We start from the raw sequence: 20,913 nt of genomic DNA on the forward strand, positions 1-20,913 counted from the left end.
GGAGACACCGCCCCCTAAGGGTTAGGGAGAGCCCTACAGAGCAGCACCGACCTGAGACCTTGTGCTGCAAGCTCCCTGCAGCTGAAGCAGGATGGGCTGCAGATGTCCGAGGCACGTGCATCGAGTGCATACAGTTTAGCTGGGGTGTTGGAGGCCACCGATCATAAGACCTCAGAGGAAGGCAGCAGCCAGAGACCCAGGCGGACAGCAGGGCAGCAGGGACATTCAGTAGGACTGAGAGTGAAGAAGCTGGGTGTGCACTAAGGCTGCCGGAAGCGTCCCTTGTTTCTGGAGCTGCTCCCTGACACCCCTGTCCTGTGGGCTTCCCACACTGTGCCCTCCAAGAGCAGCCTCCAGAGATAGCCCCGTGTACAGACCTCCAAGCACAGAGGGGCCCTGTGGAGGAGCGTTCCCTACCTCTACATGCTCCTGGCCATGCAAGGCCACAGCTTCCTCCTCAGACAGCCCGACACAGCCGTACTCCAGGGGTGTAAAGACGGTTGTGGGAACCTGGAACATAGGTCTGGAATCAGATATGCTTTTTGTGTTGTTCCCCCACCCCCTCTCCCAAATTGAAAATGCATCTCCTGAGTGACACTTGAGCAGTAATCTGCGGCCAGGGTCCCAGACACACATGAGCACAGCAGGTGACCACTCATTGTTCCTGGGCTGGACCAGCAGCTAACTGCATGCATCCCTTTTTCTAGAAGAGGGAATGAGCTGCTGGGAATAGCTCACTGACCCAGGCTTTCCTCTGAACCCATCACACTGACTGATGTGCTGGTCCCATGACAGAGCTCAAGGGAGAGCCTGCTCATAGTTCCCAGTGACTGGAGATCCGGCTCACGTGGCCCTAAAGACTGTACCCTCCTGCTCATGTACATGCAGGCACATAGGCGCAAACATGCCTTACCCCACAAGAACCAGCCAAGCCTTTCCTAGCTTGGATTGGGTCCTTTAAAGGAACTCACATTGCTGTAATCCATTAAGGCTGAGGATTTCCCAACAAGCCGCTGAGCCAGAAGCTTCCCTGCCTTGATGGCTGTGGGTGTCAGCTCCGGCCGCCCCTGCGCGAAGAATACAACAGCGCTCTACTGCAGACAGCCTGTGCAGAGACCATGTCCAACCCATCACCCTCCTAGCAAGTGGCTGAAGATCACAACACCGTGCCACAGGCTTTGAAGACATGAGCTGTGAGGCTGTGGCAACCACAAGTGGTGCCAACCTTGAAAGTCTTCATCACGCAAGGCTGATTTCCCACAGTGAGGATCCCAGGCCCTGGGAAGTGCTTACCGTCCCTGTCTCTAGAGGGAACGAGCAGCCGGGCTCAGCCCCACCATGCTCGCCGCACAGGCTTCTCTCTGAATAAGCCACACAGATCATCTCGGAGTACTTATGCCCGGACAGAGCTCCAAAGAGATCCTGCCCATGCTTCCCAGTGACTTGGGTCTGGTTCATATGGCCCCAAGCATGTCACGTGTTTCTGACACACAGCTTGACATGCATGTCATAGTCCATGACAAATCCCAAATCAGTGTCATTCCACACTAGACCACTTCATCTCAGGGTATACTTGCCTCGGGTGTTCCTGCTAGCAGCAGTTTAGACCCCCACTGCCAATCACCTCTGTAGCAGGAAATGCAGACGCTGTTTGGCATTCCAGAAATGAGTAGAGATCTTCAGAGATAAACTACACTTCCAGCCAGTACATTCCATCCGGCCTGAGTAACCCAGGAAACATCCCCACGGAGCACACCTTACCCCATTAAACAATACCACTACTTCACCCTAGGCTCGCTGGAGCTGCTGGCCTGACCTGAATGCAGGGTATTAACTTCATTGCTTGCAATCATCTTTTAAACTGTGTGTTGAAATTTTAAAATAAAGAAGGCTTTCCTGTGCCACAGGCTGGAGGCAACCTGGCACCGTGTGCTAGACTGAGACACACTCAATGTCTCTCTTCTGAGAGAACACAGGGTACAGTGCTAACAAGATAGAGATGAGGCCTACAGTTGGAGACTACAACAACAAAACCAGCAACAGGCAGAGACCAAGCAACCACACGTCCCAGGTTCGTGGCCTGAGCCTCAGTTAGATAGTGGTGGAAAGGGTTGGAGGGGAGGCTCAGTGGTGAAGAGCACTGGCTGCTCTTCCAGAAGACCTGGGTTTCAGCATCCAAACAGCAGCTAACAACTGTCTGTAACTGAGCTCCAGGGCATCTGCTGCCCTCTTCTGGCTTCCACGTGTACCAGGCACATGTGAGGTACACAGATGCAGGCACGTGTGAGGTACACAGATGCAGGCACGTGTGAGGCACACAGATGCAGGTACGTGTGAGGTACACAGATGCAGGCACGTGTGAGGTACACAGATGCAGGCACGTGTGAGGTACACAGATGCAGGCACGTGTGAGGTACACAGATGCAGGCACGTGTGAGGCACACAGATGGAGGCACGTGTGAGGTACACAGATGGAGGCACGTGTGAGGTACACAGATGCAGGCACGTGTGAGGCACACAGATGGAGGCACGTGTGAGGTACACAGATGCAGGCACGTGTGAGGTACACAGATGCAGGCACGTGTGAGGTACACAGATGCAGGCACGTGTGAGGCACACAGATGGAGGCACGTGTGAGGTACACAGATGCAGGCACGTGTGAGGTACACAGATGCAGGCACGTGTGAGGCACACAGATGGAGGCACGTGTGAGGTACACAGATGGAGGCACGTGTGAGGTACACAGATGCAGGCACGTGTGAGGCACACAGATGGAGGCACGTGTGAGGTACACAGATGGAGGCACGTGTGAGGTACACAGATGCAGGCACATGTGAGGTACACAGATGCAGGCACATGTGAGGTACACAGGTACGTGTGAGGCACACAGATGCAGGCACATGTGAGGTACACAGATGGAGGCACGTGTGAGGTACACAGATGGAGGCACGTGTGAGGTACACAGATGCAGGCACGTGTGAGGCACACAGATGGAGGCACGTGTGAGGTGCACAGATGGAGGCACGTGTGAGGTACACAGATGCAGGCACGTGTGAGGCACACAGATGGAGGCACGTGTGAGGTACACAGATGCAGGCACGTGTGAGGCACACAGATGGAGGCACGTGTGAGGTACACAGATGCAGGCACGTGTGAGGTACACAGATGCAGGCACGTGTGAGGCACACAGATGGAGGCACGTGTGAGGTACACAGATGGAGGCACGTGTGAGGTACACAGATGCAGGCACATGTGAGGTACACAGATGCAGGCACATGTGAGGTACACAGGTACGTGTGAGGCACACAGATGCAGGCACATGTGAGGTACACAGGTACGTGTGAGGTACACAGATGCAGGCACATGTGAGGTACACAGATGCAGGCACGTGTGAGGTACACAGATGGAGGCACGTGTGAGGTACACAGATGGAGGCACGTGTGAGGTACACAGATGCAGGCACGTGTGAGGTACACAGATGGAGGCACGTGTGAGGTACACAGATGGAGGCACGTGTGAGGTACACAGATGCAGGCACGTGTGAGGTACACAGATGCAGGCACGTGTGAGGTACACAGATGCAGGCACGTGTGAGGTACACAGATGCAGGCACGTGTGAGGTACACAGATGGAGGCACGTGTGAGGTACACAGATGCAGGCACATGTGAGGTACACAGATGCAGGCACATGTGAGGTACACAGGTACGTGTGAGGCACACAGATGCAGGCACATGTGAGGTACACAGGTACGTGTGAGGTACACAGATGCAGGCACATGTGAGGTACACAGATGCAGGCACATGTGAGGTACACAGATGCATGCAGGGGAAACACCCAGGCATTAAAAAGCTTAGACGGTGAAATGACCAGGAAGGCATAGCGCTGGACAGACGCTGTGTGGTATTTTCCATGCAGTCCTCCTTGGAACTGCTATCTCTGAGGTCCGGTACCTGGCTGCGGTGGGAGTCAGGCACCTCTTAGAGAGACACATGTTCCTGAACTTAAAGCACAGGTCCTGGTGGTATCTTGTACAGTGGCCACGGCTCATATCTGAGCATTCTTATTGTTGTAGGGGACCCCTCCGGTACATCAAAGAGTCCAAGAGCCATGCTGACCCAGCAGGAGTTCTATTGGGACCTATGAGATTCAACCACTGGCTCCATCTCCCAGATTCCTCTCTACATTTCCCAAAGTGAGTTCAAGGCAGAGCAGCCATCTGGAAGGCAGAGGTGCTAGGCGCTCTTGCCTAGCACGCTTTGCTTCCAACCAGCACCTTCAGTTACCTCAGCTTATGTCTCCTACCAGGACATGCTTTTGTGGTTCCTCCTGGTAACTAGTGATGCTCAACACTCAAAACACTCAAGGCAGGAATATGCCAGGGTGGGTTAAACAGAGCCCCCCACCAAGGGGGAAAAACCCTGCTTAGAACTTGGAAGTTGAGTTTATTTGGAAATGGGGTTTGTGTACAGCATACAGGGTTTACACGGGCCTGACGTCTGATGAAGGATAATCTGTAGGAGACAAAGGCGGACATAAAGCCCTGGAGGACACTGTCAGTGACGGTGGCACAGTGCTGGGGTTCAAGGACTATCCAGACCCAGCATGGAAGAGGCAGGAGATAACGTTCTAGAAAGTACTGAGGAGGACAGCCTGCCCATACTCAGATTTAACCTGGGCCCCGAGAGTGAGTGCTCTATACTCCTGAGTCTGTGGTGGCAGAGACCATTTGTTGCAGCAACCCTGGGACAGAAACATACTTGTGGAAGATACGGCAAGTCTTGGCACAAAAACAAGAGGGCATGGGGACCCTGGGCTCGTCCATCAGCATGACTAAGCAGGAGTCTCCTGAGCACCTTCCCTGTGCAGCATCAGGATGGGTCAGTACATGCTACCCCCAAGGCTCGAAGGATGCAGAGACCCAGGACCGATGAAGCAGGAGGGGCCTGTGAAGGACAGGGATTGTGGCTGGCTGTTCCCACAGCCAGGGCTTCACCATCACCAGGGAGATGCTGCGGGCCATGATCTCCATGGAAGAGTCGGACACAGAGGGACACTGAGGAAGTGTCCACAGCCACAGATCCAGTCAGCAGGGATGGATCCAAAGCCCTGAGACCTTCCCCACACTGAGCCCCTCGTCCAAGAAAGATCAGTGACAGCCTAGTCAGCAAGGGAACTGAAACAGCCTCAGGCTCAGAGGGGGAACTGAGGCAAGGCCAAGACCAGATGGCCTGAACTGGAGCTGGCCTCCTTCTGTGGTCATGTCCCAGGTCATGTCCAGCAACAGCTAACTCTGTTTTAAGAATTATTTTGTGAGCCAGGTGGTGGTGGCGCACGCCTGTAATTCCAGCACTCTGGGAGGCAGAGGCAGATGGATTTCTGAGTTCAAGGCCAGCCTGGTCTACAGAGTGAGTTCCAGGACAGCCAGGGCTACAGAGAAACTCTGTCTCGAAAAAACCAAATTAAAAAAACCAAAAAAAAAAAAAAAAAAAAAAAAGAATTATTTTGTGGGGGCTGGAAATATGGCGCAGTGGAACTGACTGCTCTTCCAGAGGTCCTGAGTTCAATTCCCAGCAACCACATGGTGGCTCATATCCATCTGTACTGGGATCTGATGTCCTCTTCTGGCATGCAAGTATACATGCTGATAAAATGCTAATATATGCAAAACAGATAAATAAATCTTTAAAAAATTATTTTGTGTATGGGTATTTTGCCTGCATGCAGGTCTGTGTGCTTCACATGTTTGCTTGGTATCCAAAGAGGCAAGAGGGTGTCAGATACCCTGAAACTGAAGTTACAGATGGCTGTGGACTGCTACGTGAGTACAAGGGATCCAGGTCCCCTGGAGGAGCAGCCAGGAGTCCTGACCACTCAGGCTTCTCTACAGCTCCCACTTTTAAACTGTCCCACCCTGAGCCTCCCAGAATGGCAAAGCATCAGAAGGAGCAGAGGCTGGTGCTCAGTCCTTCCCAGGATGCACCTGGCTAGTCCCTACAGTCCTAGCACCTGTGATCGGTGCTCTGGGATTAGAAAGATACACATCTTTCCTGTGGACAGCGAGCCTACATCATGTTCATCTCAAGGCCCAGCTAAAATAGGTGAGAGCAAAGAAAGAGGAGCAACTGGCCAAACAGATGTAGAGCATACCTCGGCAACATCCCCAATGGCGTAGATGTGGGGTACAGACGTGGCCTCCTGAGCATCCACAATGATCTTCTGATTCTCAGGGTTGGTTTTAACACCAGCCTTCTCCAGATTCAAATTTCTGGTTTCAGGAACTCGCCCTTTAAGAAAAGATAGAGAATCCATTCTTCTGTTGAGGGATACCTGGGTTCTTTCCAGCTTCTGGCTATTATAAATAGGGCTGCTATGAACATAGTGGAACATGTATCCTTATTACATGGTGGGGAATCCTCTGGGTATATGCCCAGGAGTGGTATAGCAGGATCTTTCGGAAGTGACATGCCCAGTTTTCTGAGGAACCACCAGACTGATATCCAGAGTGGTTGTACCAATTTGCAACCCCACTAGGAGTGGAGGAGTGTTCCTCTTTCTCCACATCCTTGCCAACACCTGCTATCTCCTGAGTTTTCAATCTTAGCCATTCTGACTGGTGTAAGGTAAAATCTCAGGGTTGTTTTGATTTGCATTTCCCTGATGACTAATGAAGTTGAGCATTTTTTAAGATGTTTCTCCACCATCCAAAGTTCTTCAGGTGAGAATTCTTTAATTCTGTACCCCATTTTTAATAGGGTTTATTTGGTTTTCTGGGGTCTAACTTCTTGAGTTCTTTGTATATATTGGATATTAGCCCTCTATCTGATGCAGGGTTGGTGAAGATCTTTTCCCAATTTGTTGGTTGCCGATTTGTCCCTTTGATGGTGTACAAAAAAATGTGATATATATATATATATATATATATATATATATATATATATATACACACACACACACACATACATACATACATACATACAATGAAGTACTATTCAGCCATTAGAAACAATGAATTCATGAAATTCTTAGGCAAATGGATGGAGCTGGAGAACATCATACTAAGTGAGGTAACCCAGTCTCAAAAGATCAATCATGGTATGCACTCACTAATAAGTGGATATTAGCCTGGAAAACTGGAATACCCAAAACATAATCCACATATCAAATGAGGTACAAGAAGAACGGAGGAGTGGCCCCTGGTTCTGGAAAGACTCAGTGTAGCAATATAAGGCAAAACCAGAACAGGGAAGTGGGAAGGGGTGGGTGGGAGAACAGGGGGAGGGAAGGGGGCTTATGTGACTTTTGGGGAGTGGGGGGCCAGAAAAGGGGAAATCATTTGAAGTGTAAATAAAAAAATATATCGAATAAAAAAAAAGAAAAGATAGAGAAAATTGTAAGATTTGGGTTAGCAGTTTTTGACATGGGTTAGTTTTGTTTAAAATATTTCATCCAGCTGGGCAGTGGTGGCGCACGCCTATAATCCCAGCACTCTGGGAGGCAAAACCAAAACACCAAATTCAAAAAACCAAAAAACCAAAAAACCAAAAAAAAAAAAAAAAAAAAGGTTTTTTTTCATCCAGATGTAGTGACACACACAAAACCCTAGCTCTCGGAAGGCTGAGGCAGGAAGATAACAAGTTTAAGGCCAGTCTGCGCTAAACAAACAATCTATCTAAAATACAAACAAACTAACAAATGAAAGAACCAGGGCTGGACAAGGTGGCGCACGCCTTTCGTCCCAGCACTGGGAAGGCAGAGGCAGGTGCATTTCTGAGTTTGAGGCCAGCCTAGTCTACAGAGTGAGACCCAGGACAGCCAGGGCTACACAGAGAAACCCTGCGTCCCAAACAAGGGTGAGGATATAGGTCAGCAGCACACCAAGCATACACAAGGTTCTAGTTTAAGGCCCTGTACAATACATAGATCAGCCAATCGATAAGCCATCCAACCAACCTTTCTCAGAGCTGGCTTCTACGGCTCGCATAGAATCCCAGCTACTTTGAGAGGCCAGGGCAAGAGGATTGCTTGAGCACAGGAGAATAAAGCTTAGACAAAGAGTAAGACTGTCGCTGAAAGAGAAAAAGAATTCTCAAAATAGTCACTGAGAAACTGTCATGCCTGACTGCAGAGGGTAGTCACCGAGGGAACTGCAACAGTCTCTGGCTCACATAAGAGTGCCTGTCAGTACTCCTTGTGTCAGTTGTGTCACAACAACTAACTATCTAGTTACCCACAAAGCCCTGCACCAATCAGTACACTTTAGTCTGTTGGTGCCACCCACTGAGGACTGTGTCCTTCTCGGGTGATGACTTCTAAAACATGGGTACAAATCAGGTGCCTGATGATGCAACTGCAGCCTAACATTAGTTTGCAGGGGCCAGACTCTAGAAACTTCCATGTACCTGCCCAGAACCAGTATCATGGTTTCCGAATCTGGAGAAACCAGGCCTCCCTTGGAGGTGAAATGGTGTCGGAGGTATCTGTCTGTCTTTGCTGTGTTGTCTTCACAACAAGCCTGATTTGCTTGACTCCATGACACTAGAAGCATAGCTCCTTCCTGGGTCTCTTCTTTACTGGACAGACTCTGGTAGAGTGAGACCTCAGAGCTGTGCCTCTAGCCCATGCTCGGGGCCTCCGCCCAGGTGGTGGCTACAGGTCTCTTTAAATGGGGACAGCATGCAGAGTCACACGGGTCTAGGGGGCAGGGCCTACAGTGGCCTCCAACATCCAATAGGCCCTAACCACCTCAGGCATGCGCCTTCTTGCTGTTTGCCCCTTGTGTTCTTTCACAGGCTCACCTTCCCATAGTGACACGCGCTTTCATTCCTTTGGTCACTGGTCTCGTTTTGTCTGTTTTGCAGTGCTAAATGAACCCAGGGCCTCACACATGTGGGCGAGCTTCATCCACTAACCCTATTCTTCTGATTTAATGAGATAGGTAGCATAGGACATTATATCTACCAGTGCAGAGGGAAGTTGCTTCCATAGCCAAAGGTGAGACAACCTGCTCTACAGGTGACCTAAGAGATAGAGAGCTTCATGAAGGAAGATACAAAGGCCGCCAGTGTGGGGGACTGAAGACTCCGAGGCTAGCCTGGATACCAGTCCCTTTTCTGACCTCCTCAGTGCCAGGTCCTGTAAAACTTAACCTTCTCAGTCCTGTAATGTCAAATTTGTACAGGAAAGTAATGGTTTCTTCTCTTCCAAAATATATAGTTTTGACCACAAAAAGAGTCTTGAAGCACCAAGAGTTCTGGAGTGGCACTGGTTTCAGCCTGCACTATCCACAGCCTCCCAACCACCAAGGGAGACAAGCTCTATCAGCCGCAGGGACACAGCAAAAGCATGACAAAAGAGTCCCCAGAAAGACAGCATGCCTCAAGGGAAGACACCACTGTCTGGGGTGACCCCTGGAGGTGGCTGTCCTATCTGTATAAGCTCTGGGGTGTCTGGGTCCATGCAGGTCCTGTGTGAGCTAACTGGCTGGCACCTCCTCCCACGATTCTGTACTGGGAGGGTACTCTTACACTTCCCCAAATGCCAGGACTCTTGTGAAGTATTTGATCCTTCCTGTCTCCCCTGCAAGCCTCCTCCAGACGGGCTCCGTGTCACCTCCCACCAGCAGACTATCTATCTGCATGGACAGACTAGGCCCTGTGTCTCCAGAATCCACCAGGATAGCCTGCAGCATGCTGACTGGAGCCAACAGTGAGAACAAGCGAATTCATGCCCAGCCCAGACCCTCGGAGTAGGCTTGTAACCCCCTCACCAGGAGCCAGTGCTGGTGCTGAAGACGTAAGGCTGGCAGCCAGGTCTCCAGAGCACAGGCCTCAGCTTGCCCCTCCTACACACCCCTGTAGCTGTCCAGCACACAGTTCAAAGCAAATGGGTTTTCAGACAGTGTGTAAACCGCACCATGCTCACCCTCAGCTTTGGGTACAAAGCCCAGGACAGGGAAGGGACAGGCTTGTTCCTCTCGGTGTCAGTGTATCTGTCTCCTCATGCTCCACACAGTTCTGGGCCTCGAGGAGGATGGTGTGTGAGCCCACCATAGCTCAGCTGTCAGGGGAGGTCCCCTTTGCCTTGAATTCAGATAACTGTGGCCCCTGAGCAGGTGTATGCCCCCCAGAGCCAGACTGCTCATGCCTCTCAGGAGCTCAAGACAATTCCTCACTGACAGAGGTGATTTGGCATCAAAGGCAAAGTTCCCACAGTTCTTGGTATCTGGGACAAGCTAGACTTCGGTCTGCAATGTCCAGGAAGTGGGTGGCGCCCACCTAAACATCTGGCAGATGAATCTTTAAGTCTCCAGCTGTTATGCTGGATGGGGGAAGTCAAAACACAGAGACTCGGCTAAGCCTGGCTGCTCTCGTTGGCTTGGGCCTGGCTCCAGCCTCTTGGCACTACTCAGCCACAGGAACTGGGTGTGGGCAGGCAGGCACCATGGGGATCAGCCTAGACTCAGGCAGTGGGAGGCCACATCAGAGGAAGGAGCTGGGCCTCTGGGTAGGACTGGAGAACATAGGAGAAGGTAAAGGCTCAGTAGCTTAGGGGCCTTGGTTCGATCCTTGGGTCCCTTCTCTAGCTGCTGGGTCCAGCTTGCTGCATTCACTACTTCCTGGTAATTGTGCTGGAGCTGGAGTAGCCAAGGGGAAAATTGGGAGGCTGCTCTTGACGCCGGCCACATTAAGTTCATGATCTTCCTACACATATGCCCACCTGATCCTGTGAGGCCAAGAGCATCTTTATGTTCCTTGTGGTAACTATGGTAACTACTGCTCTTGCAGATGCCAAGGAAGTTCTGTACCAAGGTCCTTATGGAAATAAAAGTGCAATTAAATGATAGTTAATAATAGAAATACATTCTGATCAATGTGTCACTGAGTTGTTTGTCACTGTGTGAAGAGTGAATACTCTTACACAAACCTAGATGCTCTAGACTACCTCGCAGGAAGACCTCTGTGGTACAGGCTACAATTGCATACACACTCACTACCGGAATGCTATAAGCAGCTGTAGCACAGCAGGTCTGTGCCTCTAAATAGGTTTATTTCCATTGCCCCTGCCATAGCATTACAACAGCCTTGCTGCCACTGTCCCAGAGAAATATTTTAGCACTGGGATAATCTTCCAGAAAGGCTGGATGTGATACACGAGACACACATCTGAAAACAGTACCAAGAGAGAAGGCAGGGGAGGAACTAAGTGCCCCTTGCAGTCTATTGCAAAGCCAACGTTCCTTGGGACATGTTGTGTATATACATTTGGGAAGTACACAGGCTTGTAAGCCAGGCCTGCTGTGTGAGGAATAAATGTCTGGCTGGCTGGATAGAGGAGAAACTCAGGATGACAAAGAACTTGGCCAAGACGTAGCAAGTGCTTTGTTACTGCTTCTGGAATGGATGGTAGACCAAGGGAGGGAAGGGCCATGAGACACAGAGCAGGGTAGGCCCCACGGTCCCCTCCAGCTCTGCTCTCTTCTCCGTGATCAGAGTTGACTCCAGTCTCCCTGCTGGCACTGAGGGCCCTCCAGAGTTGTAGGCACCTCTTCAGCTCATGTATGGAACCCAAGGAAAGTAGAAAACAGGTGTAGTTGACAACTTAGCGGCCATCCACCTAAGCAGTTGTCTTTAGGTGCTCTAGATCCCGTGACACACTCACAAATTGAGAAGCAAGGTGCAAACCAAGTTGTCCTCAGCAAGCACAAAGCTGTGCTCAGGCGATGTTGATTGGTGGCTGGCTGTCCCTCTGCACTGTGCCGCGCACACCCGCGGCCTCGGTTCTAGAGTATGTGTGGCTGTGGCAACATCCTCTTGAACATTTGTTGCTGGCTGGACCCTACCACCTGGGCTCCACCAGGAAGGAGGCCTGGCCCATCCCATGCCAAGTGCTGGCACTCAGAGGAAGGGGAGCTCGCCGAGGATGGGGCTTCCTGGCTGTGGTAAGTGCTGCCTTGCTAGCTGGCTCTGGGGACATGCTGCCTCCCTCTCAGCACCCCTCGTGCTGTTTGAATTTGCACTTCTCTCAATAATGAAACTGTTTTCTATCTCTGATTTCTTAACAGCACTTTTTTCCTCTTCTTTTGCAAAGAGCCAATGCCCGCCTTTGCCTATTTGTTGCCTTTCCTGCCTTTAAGGCTTCACAGATAATCAATGCATGATGCTCTGCCACTCCTACAAGGACAGCACTCAAGAGTAGATTTCCTCCTCAGAGTATGTGCAGACCTAGGCCCTGGGTTATCTGCTCCAGGAGCACTGTGCTGGAAGCCTCTGACTGACTCTTCTATAACATCCCACAACACACACACACACACACCACACATGGTCTGCTGCCATCCCTCCTTAATAGTTGACTCTACCCCCAAGGAGTGGCTAGAGAGGGCAGCAAGCCAAATGCCAAGGCAGCCATCAGTCTTTCCCACCTACTCTGCAGGATAAAGGCTGTGCAGGTGGAAGGCCATGGCGGCGCCGCGCCTCTCTGATCCGCGCTAGTTAACCGAGCATGCCCTCCAATTTCATGCCTGCCTATAGCACATGTTCCCACCAGGGAAGGGTGATCCGTGAAATGGTGAGATTTAAGTGTCAGCAGGAGCAGGGAGGGCGAGTGAGGGCTGTGATCCAGATACGGCTACACAGGTGCCACAGGGCTGGACAGAGAGGTGTCCACTATGGCCCTGAGACAGCCTGAGGGCCACAGAGCCTAGGCAACTGTCCCATGAGGCCCTGGTGGCACTCACATGTGCTGGGCCTGGCCTACTGCTTGCCTGATCCATTGAGGCTGTGTGTTTTTTTTAAATTGATCTTCTTTTTCCTTATCTGTGTTCATGAGTTCTTTTTGTAGGAAGCGCTTCATATAAACCATGCTGGTCTGCAACTCACTATCTAGCTGAGGATGATCTTGAACTGATTCTCCTGCCTGCCATCCCAGTGCTGGGGTTACAGGAATGTGCCTGTCCATACCAGTTTACATGAAGCAGCGACCTGAATCCAGGGGTTTATGCCTGATGGGCACGCCCTCTACCAACTAAGTTGCATCCCTAGCCTCTAGTCTCTTCTGGAGGGTGATATGTGGGGTAGCCCAGGCTGGCCCCAAACTCTTGCTCATGTCCCTCTTGCCCTCATGGTAGTCTTTCTGCCTCAAAGTGCAGGGTTTATAGTGACAGTCACCAGACCAGCTCCCTTATTTGTTTAATCATTTACTTAGTTCTGGGGGAAAGTAACCTATTTACTTAGTGCGGCCTCTCCAGCATGTTAAATATGTCTACTTCTGAATCCCCTCTCTCTTTCCTTCTCTCTACCCCTCTCTTTTTCTGTCATAGCCCAGACTCAATACAGCCCGGGGCCCACCTACAGCTGCGAGGCCCCACTACAAGTGGGGGACTCCAGGCTAGGCTGTATGCATAATCTGCCTCTCCAGAGCCTTAGTTTAGCACCCAGTCCTGGGGACCAAGCCACTCCTCAAAACTCCCAGGCAGCCTAAAGCTGCCCCTCCCCCTTGCTGAGCTGGGATCATTCCTGGTGCTCAGGGTCCAGCCTTGAGCTTGGTTCTGGTTCTTCTCCTACCCCTTCTGCTGCTGCCTGGCACTCAGTGATGGGGAGGGCTGTGCAACTGTGCCTGTAGTATGTACGGGGCGGGGCGGGCAATCTGCATATATGCAAATAGATAGTCCTGGGTTGGGAAGGAGAGCCAGACTATAGCTGACCCTGGGCTGATGGAGGGTCATCAAGCACAGGGTGTCCCCACACAGCTTCCCTGGGCCCTACCTCCCTGGTCGTGGGCTGGGTGCACAGTGTGGATGACCTGTATAGCCTCCACCTGGGGTCAGACGGGAGCTGGAAGTCTGACTCCCATACCTAATAGTCAGGGCTGTCTGGCTGCCCTCACGCTTTCCAGGACTCAGATGTGGAATTTATTCACGAAGATGAGGATGATGGTGAAGACAAGATGCTAGGTTATCTAAGGGGAAGCCTGAAGACAAAGAAATTGCTTAGTGGCCTGGGGTGAAAATCGAGCGAGCTCCTACCCAGGTGTCACCCACCACTCCGCCACTATAGCAGGGTTCTCAGAAAGGAACACTGCTGTCTCCAGGTCTTATGAAAACAGGGACTATGTAGGTGCAGCAAGGGCCCTGTTCCACATGCTAGGAAGGAGTCCTGTGACCCAGGAATGGATGTGCCTCAGCCTTGTCACCTATCCTAGGCAGGGACAGAAAACTGTCTGGATGTGCTCTGGCAGCCTAGAGACAGCTCCCCAGACAGCACCGATTCAGGCCACAACTGGTTAACTCCAGGCTAGGCGGTGCAGGCCCCGCCTGCCCGGACGGTGCTGCGGCTGACTGTCTTCACTCAGCGCTGTAATCGGCACATCTGCAGACAGGAAATCCTCCTCGCTGAGGTTCCCAGTCTATTATCTGAGACACCTGGTGTGGGCGGGTGATTCAGAGACAAACAATGAGGGGCCCCTGCACAGCAATTAACTGCTTTAACTGCTAATGTGTTTAATCCAGCACTGGAGATCAAGGCTACGTGGAGGAAAAGGCTGCCTGTCCCTCTAGGCTTCCAGAGTGCAGCACCGCTTCGCCTGGGCTGCAGCCTCACTGTTCACCCACTGGCACGGTCAGGTGTGGGGCCTTGGGACCTTCTGACCATGGATATCATTTGGGGCTGGAAGGGCATCCATCCCGTTTATCACATGCCCTGCGAAGTTTAGCTTGTTGGGACAGCATCAGCTGCTTCCTCGGACGGAAAGCGCCATCCAGAGATGTCTGAGGTACCAGCCATGCAATGCCCTACCCCGCCCTGTCTTATTTGAACCTCCCACAGTGCATCATCTTACAGCAAGCAGAAATAATGCTTCCTTAGAGGCTTATCAGTACAAGCAGCAAAAAACATCCCCAGTTGTTCAAATGGGAAGTGGGTCCTGAATGTTTACGAAACCTGGCTCGGATGGGGGTGGTGAAGTCAGCACATGCCCGAGCGGCTGCGAGCGCCGGCCCCACCACCCAGAAGGCGTGCCAGAAACCGCTGCCGCCACTGCCACAGCCCTAGGGAAGAAGGGTCAGAGGCCAAGGACTTGGAAAAGCTTCTACCCACAGCATCAATCACCCCTGCGGCCTGTCTGAGGGGGATACTCTTTTTGAACATACAAAAAGTAGAACAGATTCCCAGCAGGGGCGGGACAGAGGCTCTGCCTGATGGGAACCCCCCTGGAAGCCAGGGGACCCAGGCTTTGCAAAGGCACAGACCCTACTCCATAAGCCACAGCTGTCCAATAGCATCTGGCCACATGGTCCAATGACAAGATAAGGGGTGGGCATGGTGAATCACTCTGGTGGGTCCAGGCCTTTGGAGACTGAAGCAGGAAGACTGCAAGTTTGAGGCTTGCTTGGACTACCTTGTGAGTTCCAATCCGCCTGGACTATGTGTATGGAGAGAGGCCCTGTCTTAAAACCCAAATCAAACAATCAAAACAACAAAGACAGGGGTCTGTGTGCCCTCAGGGAGCTACAGAGAACCTTGAGTGGGGCAAGAACAAAGCTGTCTCTTCACTGCTTAGAAAGGTCTAACACAGCCAGGTGGTGGTGGTGCACCGGTGTGAGCACTTTTAATCCCAGCACTCAGGAGGCAGAGGGAGGAGGATCTCTGTGAGTTCCAGGACAGCCAGGACTACACAGAGAAACCCTATTTAAACAAAAACAAAGACAAACAAACAAAAAACACAAAACAGAGGTTTAAGATAAACCAGACACTTTAAGGTCTAAGATGTCACCTAATCTTTTGTATTGTTCATAATGAACTTATTTAAAAATTAATTGTCACAACGTGACAATTTGGCAAGTGGTCACGTTGGCTAAGGAGACACTGGGGCATTCAGATGCACACTCAAGTCCCTTTCCTATGTCGTGGGACAACCCACTGGTCCATCTCTGGATTCAACCTCATTTTCTTTTTCCATTTTTCAAGACAGGGTTTCTCTGTGTACAGTCCTGGAACTCAGCCTGTAGCCCTGGCTACAGGCCCATACAAATCTGCCTGGCTCTGTCTTCCTAGTTGCCACCACTGCTGCCTGGTTCTCATTCTGATTTCTATGTATTTGAACAATTAAGGAAAAAGTTTATCCAAAAGCATGTATGTCTGTGACACAGCCCTGCTCCTTAGGAAGCCCCAGTCTGGGGAAGGAGAGACGGCTCAGTGGTTGAGAGCACCAACTGTTTTTCCAGAGGTCCTGAGTTCAATTCTCAGCAACCACATGGTGGCTCACAACCATTGGTAATAGGATCTGATGTCCTCTTCTGGTGTGTCTGAAAACAGCTATAATGTACTCATAATACATAAAATAAATAAATAAATAATTCTTTTTTAAAAATCTTAAAAAAAAAAAAAAGGAAGCCCTAGGCTGGGGCCTACGGCGCCCTGAACCCCTCTGGCACACCTGGAGACCACCTGCCTCACTGGAATGGAGCCAAAAGAGGCATCTGAGGGTGATCTGATTTTGAGCCCTGGCTCACATCAGACAGACCCCAGAGACCCAGATATTCTGGGACAAAGTAGTAAGGTCAGTTTCTATTGTTCCGGGCATCCCCTGCGTCAGTGTGCAAGTTCATGAGGAATCTAGGAAAACTAGAAGTCCAAAGTAGAATGTCCTCACACCGAGGCAGGCAGGGATGCTCACGTGGGGATGCTCTGCAAATGTCACCCTCACCAATGAAGACCACGGAGCTGCACGGGGACACCATGCGCTGTGGCCACAGGGCCCTGGCTCCCAGCACGCCTGTGACGGCAATGGCATCCCGGATCTCTGTCTTCCCTGCTGGCCTCTGGTTGAGCCTCCACAACCCTGTTCCCTAGACCCAGGCCCTGGAGGCGTTCCCCTGGCTACCTCCTCCTCCTGCTACTGGGGTTTATCTAGGGAGGCCATCTATCCAGCAAAGTCAGCGGCAGCTAAACATACAGCCTCACCTGCTAGGCCTTTCTTTACCCATGAAAAACTGGGCCTTCCACTCATGGAAAGGAGAAGGAGGAGAGCAAGGCTGTGTGGTAACAGCAAGGCACACGTGTCCCCTGGGCCTGGGACGTGCTAGGTGAGTCCCTGTTAAAGAACCACATCCTCATCCCAGCACTTGGAAGGGAGAGGCAGGCAGATTTCTGAGTTTGAGGCCAGCCTAGTCTACAGAGTAGGTTCCAGGACAGCCAGGGCTACACAGAGAAACCCTGTCTTGAACACGACCCCCCAAATAATAATAATAATAATAATAATAATAATAATAATAATAAAAAGCCGGATGGATCCTCTGGCCTGCATCAGATCAGCTAGCCTGTGCACACTCGTGTTCACTGCAGTATCGCTGACAATAACCAAAAGGTGAAAGCAGCCTGCATGTCCATCAACAGCTGGATGAATAAACAAAACTGTTCAGCCTTGAAGAGGAAGGAAGTTATGACACATGCTAGCATATGGATAAACCTTGAGGACAGTATGATAAGTGACTCAGAAAGATACATGCTGTATGAGTCCACTTATGAGTTCCTGGAGTCATCAAATTAAGATAGAAAGTGGAGTGGTGGGCCTGGGCAGGAGGAAGCTGTCGTGCAGTAAGTCAGGGACTTCAGAGTGGGGCAGTGCTCTGCAAACAGGTGGTGGCATGGCTGCACAGCAGTGTGAATGCCCTTAATGCCACTGAGCTAGACACCGAGTAATTAAAATAGAACACTCCATGCTATGCATCACCATAATTTCTAAAACTTAAAAATCTGTCACTATGTGTTCCCATAAAAACGTGTCTGTGGGGGTATGCATGTGTGTGCATGTGTGTGTACAGATATGCATGCATGTATGCAGGTATGCCTGAATGTGTGTGTAGGTATGTGTATGTACGTATGCCTGAGGGTGTATGTGTGTGTGTGTATGTGTGTATATGTGTATAGGTATGCCTGAGTGTGTGTGTGTGTGTATGTGTGTATGTGTGTGTGTAGGTATGCCTGAGGGTGTATGTGTGTGTGTGTGTGTGTATGTGTGTATATATGTATAGGTATGCCTGAGTGTGTGTGTGTGTAGGTATGCCTGAGTGTGTGTGTGTGTAGGTATGCCTGAGTGTGTATGTATGTGTGTATATGTGTGTGTGTGCAGTTATGCATGCATGTGTACATATGTGTGAAGGCCAGATGTCCACCTCAGGTGTCATTCCTCACAGGCTGTCCACCTTGTCCTTTGAGGCATGGCTGGAGCTCAGCGGATAGAGGAGCCAGTCAGCCCCAGGGACCCACCTGCTTCTGCTTCCCCAGTCCCGGAATTAACAAGTAGGTTCCATCAAATGCAGCCTTTTAGTTTGGGTTCTGGGGAGAAAACTCATGCTTAAGAGGAAGCGCTTTACCGACTAATAGTCTTTGCATCTCTCTACATATCATCTTAATGAGAAAATCAGATGTGGTGGTGCACACCTCTAAGCCCAGCACGTGGGAAGCAGAGACAGGAAGACCAGGAGTCCATCCCTGGGTACACATGGGTGTGAGGCTGTCTGGGGCTATGTGAGACCCTGCCTCGAAGTGAAGAAACAAAAACCTAGCTTCAATTTACAACGTTAATAAAGCAAACATCTAATTCGTTAAAGATAATCTCTCACGGTTCAAGCCCTAGAGGGACTCTCTAGGTTTTATACTGAAGCCTTATAAACAGTCTGCTGCGAGGGGTCATGGATGGCCTTGCATGCCTTTGCTAAATGATGGCACCAACAGACCTCTTCTGTGATTTGCATTTCCAGATATCATCTGGCCATGGGAAGAGGAGAAGGACAGTGTGTCCATAAGCTTGCACGGTGGCCTGCGAGGGGTTCCAGCTAGTGGCCAACCTGCTTAGGAGTCAGCATAAAGGAAGATCCAGGAGATGAAGGCAAGACCCTTCTTCCAAGGAAATATGGTTTCCTTGAGCTAGAGACAGTGCATGTGTAGCTCGCCGCATCCTTACCTATAGCCCACAGGACAGTGTCAAAGGTGCTGGAGTCCTCCTTGCCAGAAGCATGGTCCTCCCAAGTCACCTGCAGTTGGTTAGTTGGGAGTTTTTTGATAAGGGAGGGGACACAGCCTTTCAGGAACTGGGTGCCATGAGATTCCATGTGCTCTATGACCAAAGATGACATTTGCTGCAAAGCACAAAAAGACACCACGAGGATTAGGTCACTACTTGTAACAGGCACTGAGAGGCCACAACCTCCCCTTGCCAAGTGGGAGGAGCTGTCAGCCACTTCTTGGCCCCAGGCTTAGACCCTAAGGGCACTGCGAGGGTGCTCAGCCTCCAGCCTCCCCTCTGGGTCATGGGATCATGCCTCACTTCATCAGCTACCTTTCCGCTCCCCACCCAGTCCCCACCGACTGTCACCAACACCCGCTCACTGCCACCAGGAAACTGGGAGGTCAGGAGACTGTCAGAAAACTCTGACTCCCAAGAAATGCAGAGTCAGCAGTGCAGGCCCAGACTGGGGGCAGGCAAAGGTGCCGCAGCCCAGGGCTCCAGGGCTAGCCACCGTGAGGCCAGTTCCCAGCGTGACTTCTCTTTCTTTCTTTCTTTCTTTCTTTCTTTCTTTCTTTCTTTCTTTCTTTCTTTCTTTCTTTCTTTCTTTCTTTCTTTCTTTTTCTTTATCTCTCTCTCTCTCTCTCTCTCTCTCTTCCTTTCTCTTCCTTCCTTCCTTTTTTTAAAGATTTCTTTACTTATTTTATGTATAAGTACACTGTAGCTGTCTTCAGACACACCAGAAGAGGGCATCAGATCCATTTCAGATGGCTGTAAGCCACCTTGTGGTTGCTGGGAATTGAGGTCAGGACCTCTGGAAGAGCAGTCAGTGCTCTTAACTGCTGAACCATCCACAGCCAACCCTAGACACAACTTCTTTTTTTTAAATTGGAATTGGTTTTTTCGAGACAGGATTTCCCTGACTGTCCTGGAACTCACTCTGTAGACCAGGCTGGCCTCAAACTCAGAAATCCCCCTGTCTCTGCCTCCAGAGTGCTGGTATTACAGGCGTGCGCCACCACCGCCCGGCTTAAACACAACTTCTTAAAGGGCATAGCAATCACCATTTAAATTCTGTGGCATCTGCCTGGCAAAGTGGTTTGTGCTGAGCCATGTAGGAGGAGCCTTTCTATGGGGGACCACATCTCAGTTTGTCCAAACAGAGGGCCTGGCTCGTTAGCTGCCTGGCACTCGGCATGCCTGCAGATGCCTGATGGACTCGGACATGCAGGTCTCTAAGGGGATTACAGGGCTGCTCAGTGCCCAGTGGGTCTGTCAGCACGAGGCCTGAGACTTCAGCCTTCCTCTCTATAGAGCCTTTTGCATCTGCACCCTGTCAGCTGCCAACATGTCCCCTGGCAGCAGGACACTCGGAGACTCTCCAGATGTTGTGTCCCGGAGGAGGGGTTTGGCATGTACGCTCTCAGCTATGGTGGCACAGCTTTAGGATGGAGCTACACATTCAGCTACTGAGATGCAAAGACATTTCTGGGGTAGGGTGATGGGGCCAGGGGTCATGAGACCATGGTTCCAGTTCATTCTATCTTCAGGTGACTTCCTAGGCTTCTGTGGCAGAGTTTAGCATGACTGGGAACTGAACTACTATTGATAGAGGATACAGAATAGCTAACATGTCGGGGATAACCTCACACTTAGATTTTAATGAATGGCTTATTTTGGGGAATTGGGCTTGCAACGCTGCTCAGGGTGGCCACCACTCTTGGACTCAGATGATGATCTCCTGCCTCAGCCTCTCAAGTGCCAGGAGTACAGGGTGGTGCCAAGATGCCTGGCTTTTAAGGAACTGTTTCTGAGGATGTAGGCCTCTCCCCAAGGCCATGCCTGCAACTGCTTGGGGCAGGGTTAGGTAGCCAAATAAGACTACGGCCTGGGAGAAGCAGAGCCCAGGCAGG

General features: G+C 50.9%; 1 protein-coding gene across 6 annotated transcripts in view; it reads right to left on the reverse strand.

Moving 5' to 3' along the window:
* The window catches only part of Txnrd2 (thioredoxin reductase 2), a 54,847-nt gene that overhangs the window by 5,932 nt on the left and 28,002 nt on the right, over positions 1-20,913 (reverse strand). For all 6 annotated transcript variants that reach the window (XM_052158195.1, XM_052158194.1, XM_052158197.1 and 3 more), the window contains 4 exons: positions 18,959-19,133; positions 6,149-6,285; positions 972-1,067; positions 418-510 (listed from right to left, as the gene is read on the reverse strand). In XM_052158195.1, the coding sequence (XP_052014155.1) occupies positions 418-510; positions 972-1,067; positions 6,149-6,285; positions 18,959-19,133 (501 nt within the window). The remainder of the gene's footprint in view (positions 1-417; positions 511-971; positions 1,068-6,148; positions 6,286-18,958; positions 19,134-20,913) is intronic.

Source organism: Apodemus sylvaticus, chromosome 15 (assembly GCF_947179515.1).
Source record: "Apodemus sylvaticus chromosome 15, mApoSyl1.1, whole genome shotgun sequence".
Taxonomy (NCBI): Eukaryota; Metazoa; Chordata; class Mammalia; order Rodentia; family Muridae; genus Apodemus; species Apodemus sylvaticus.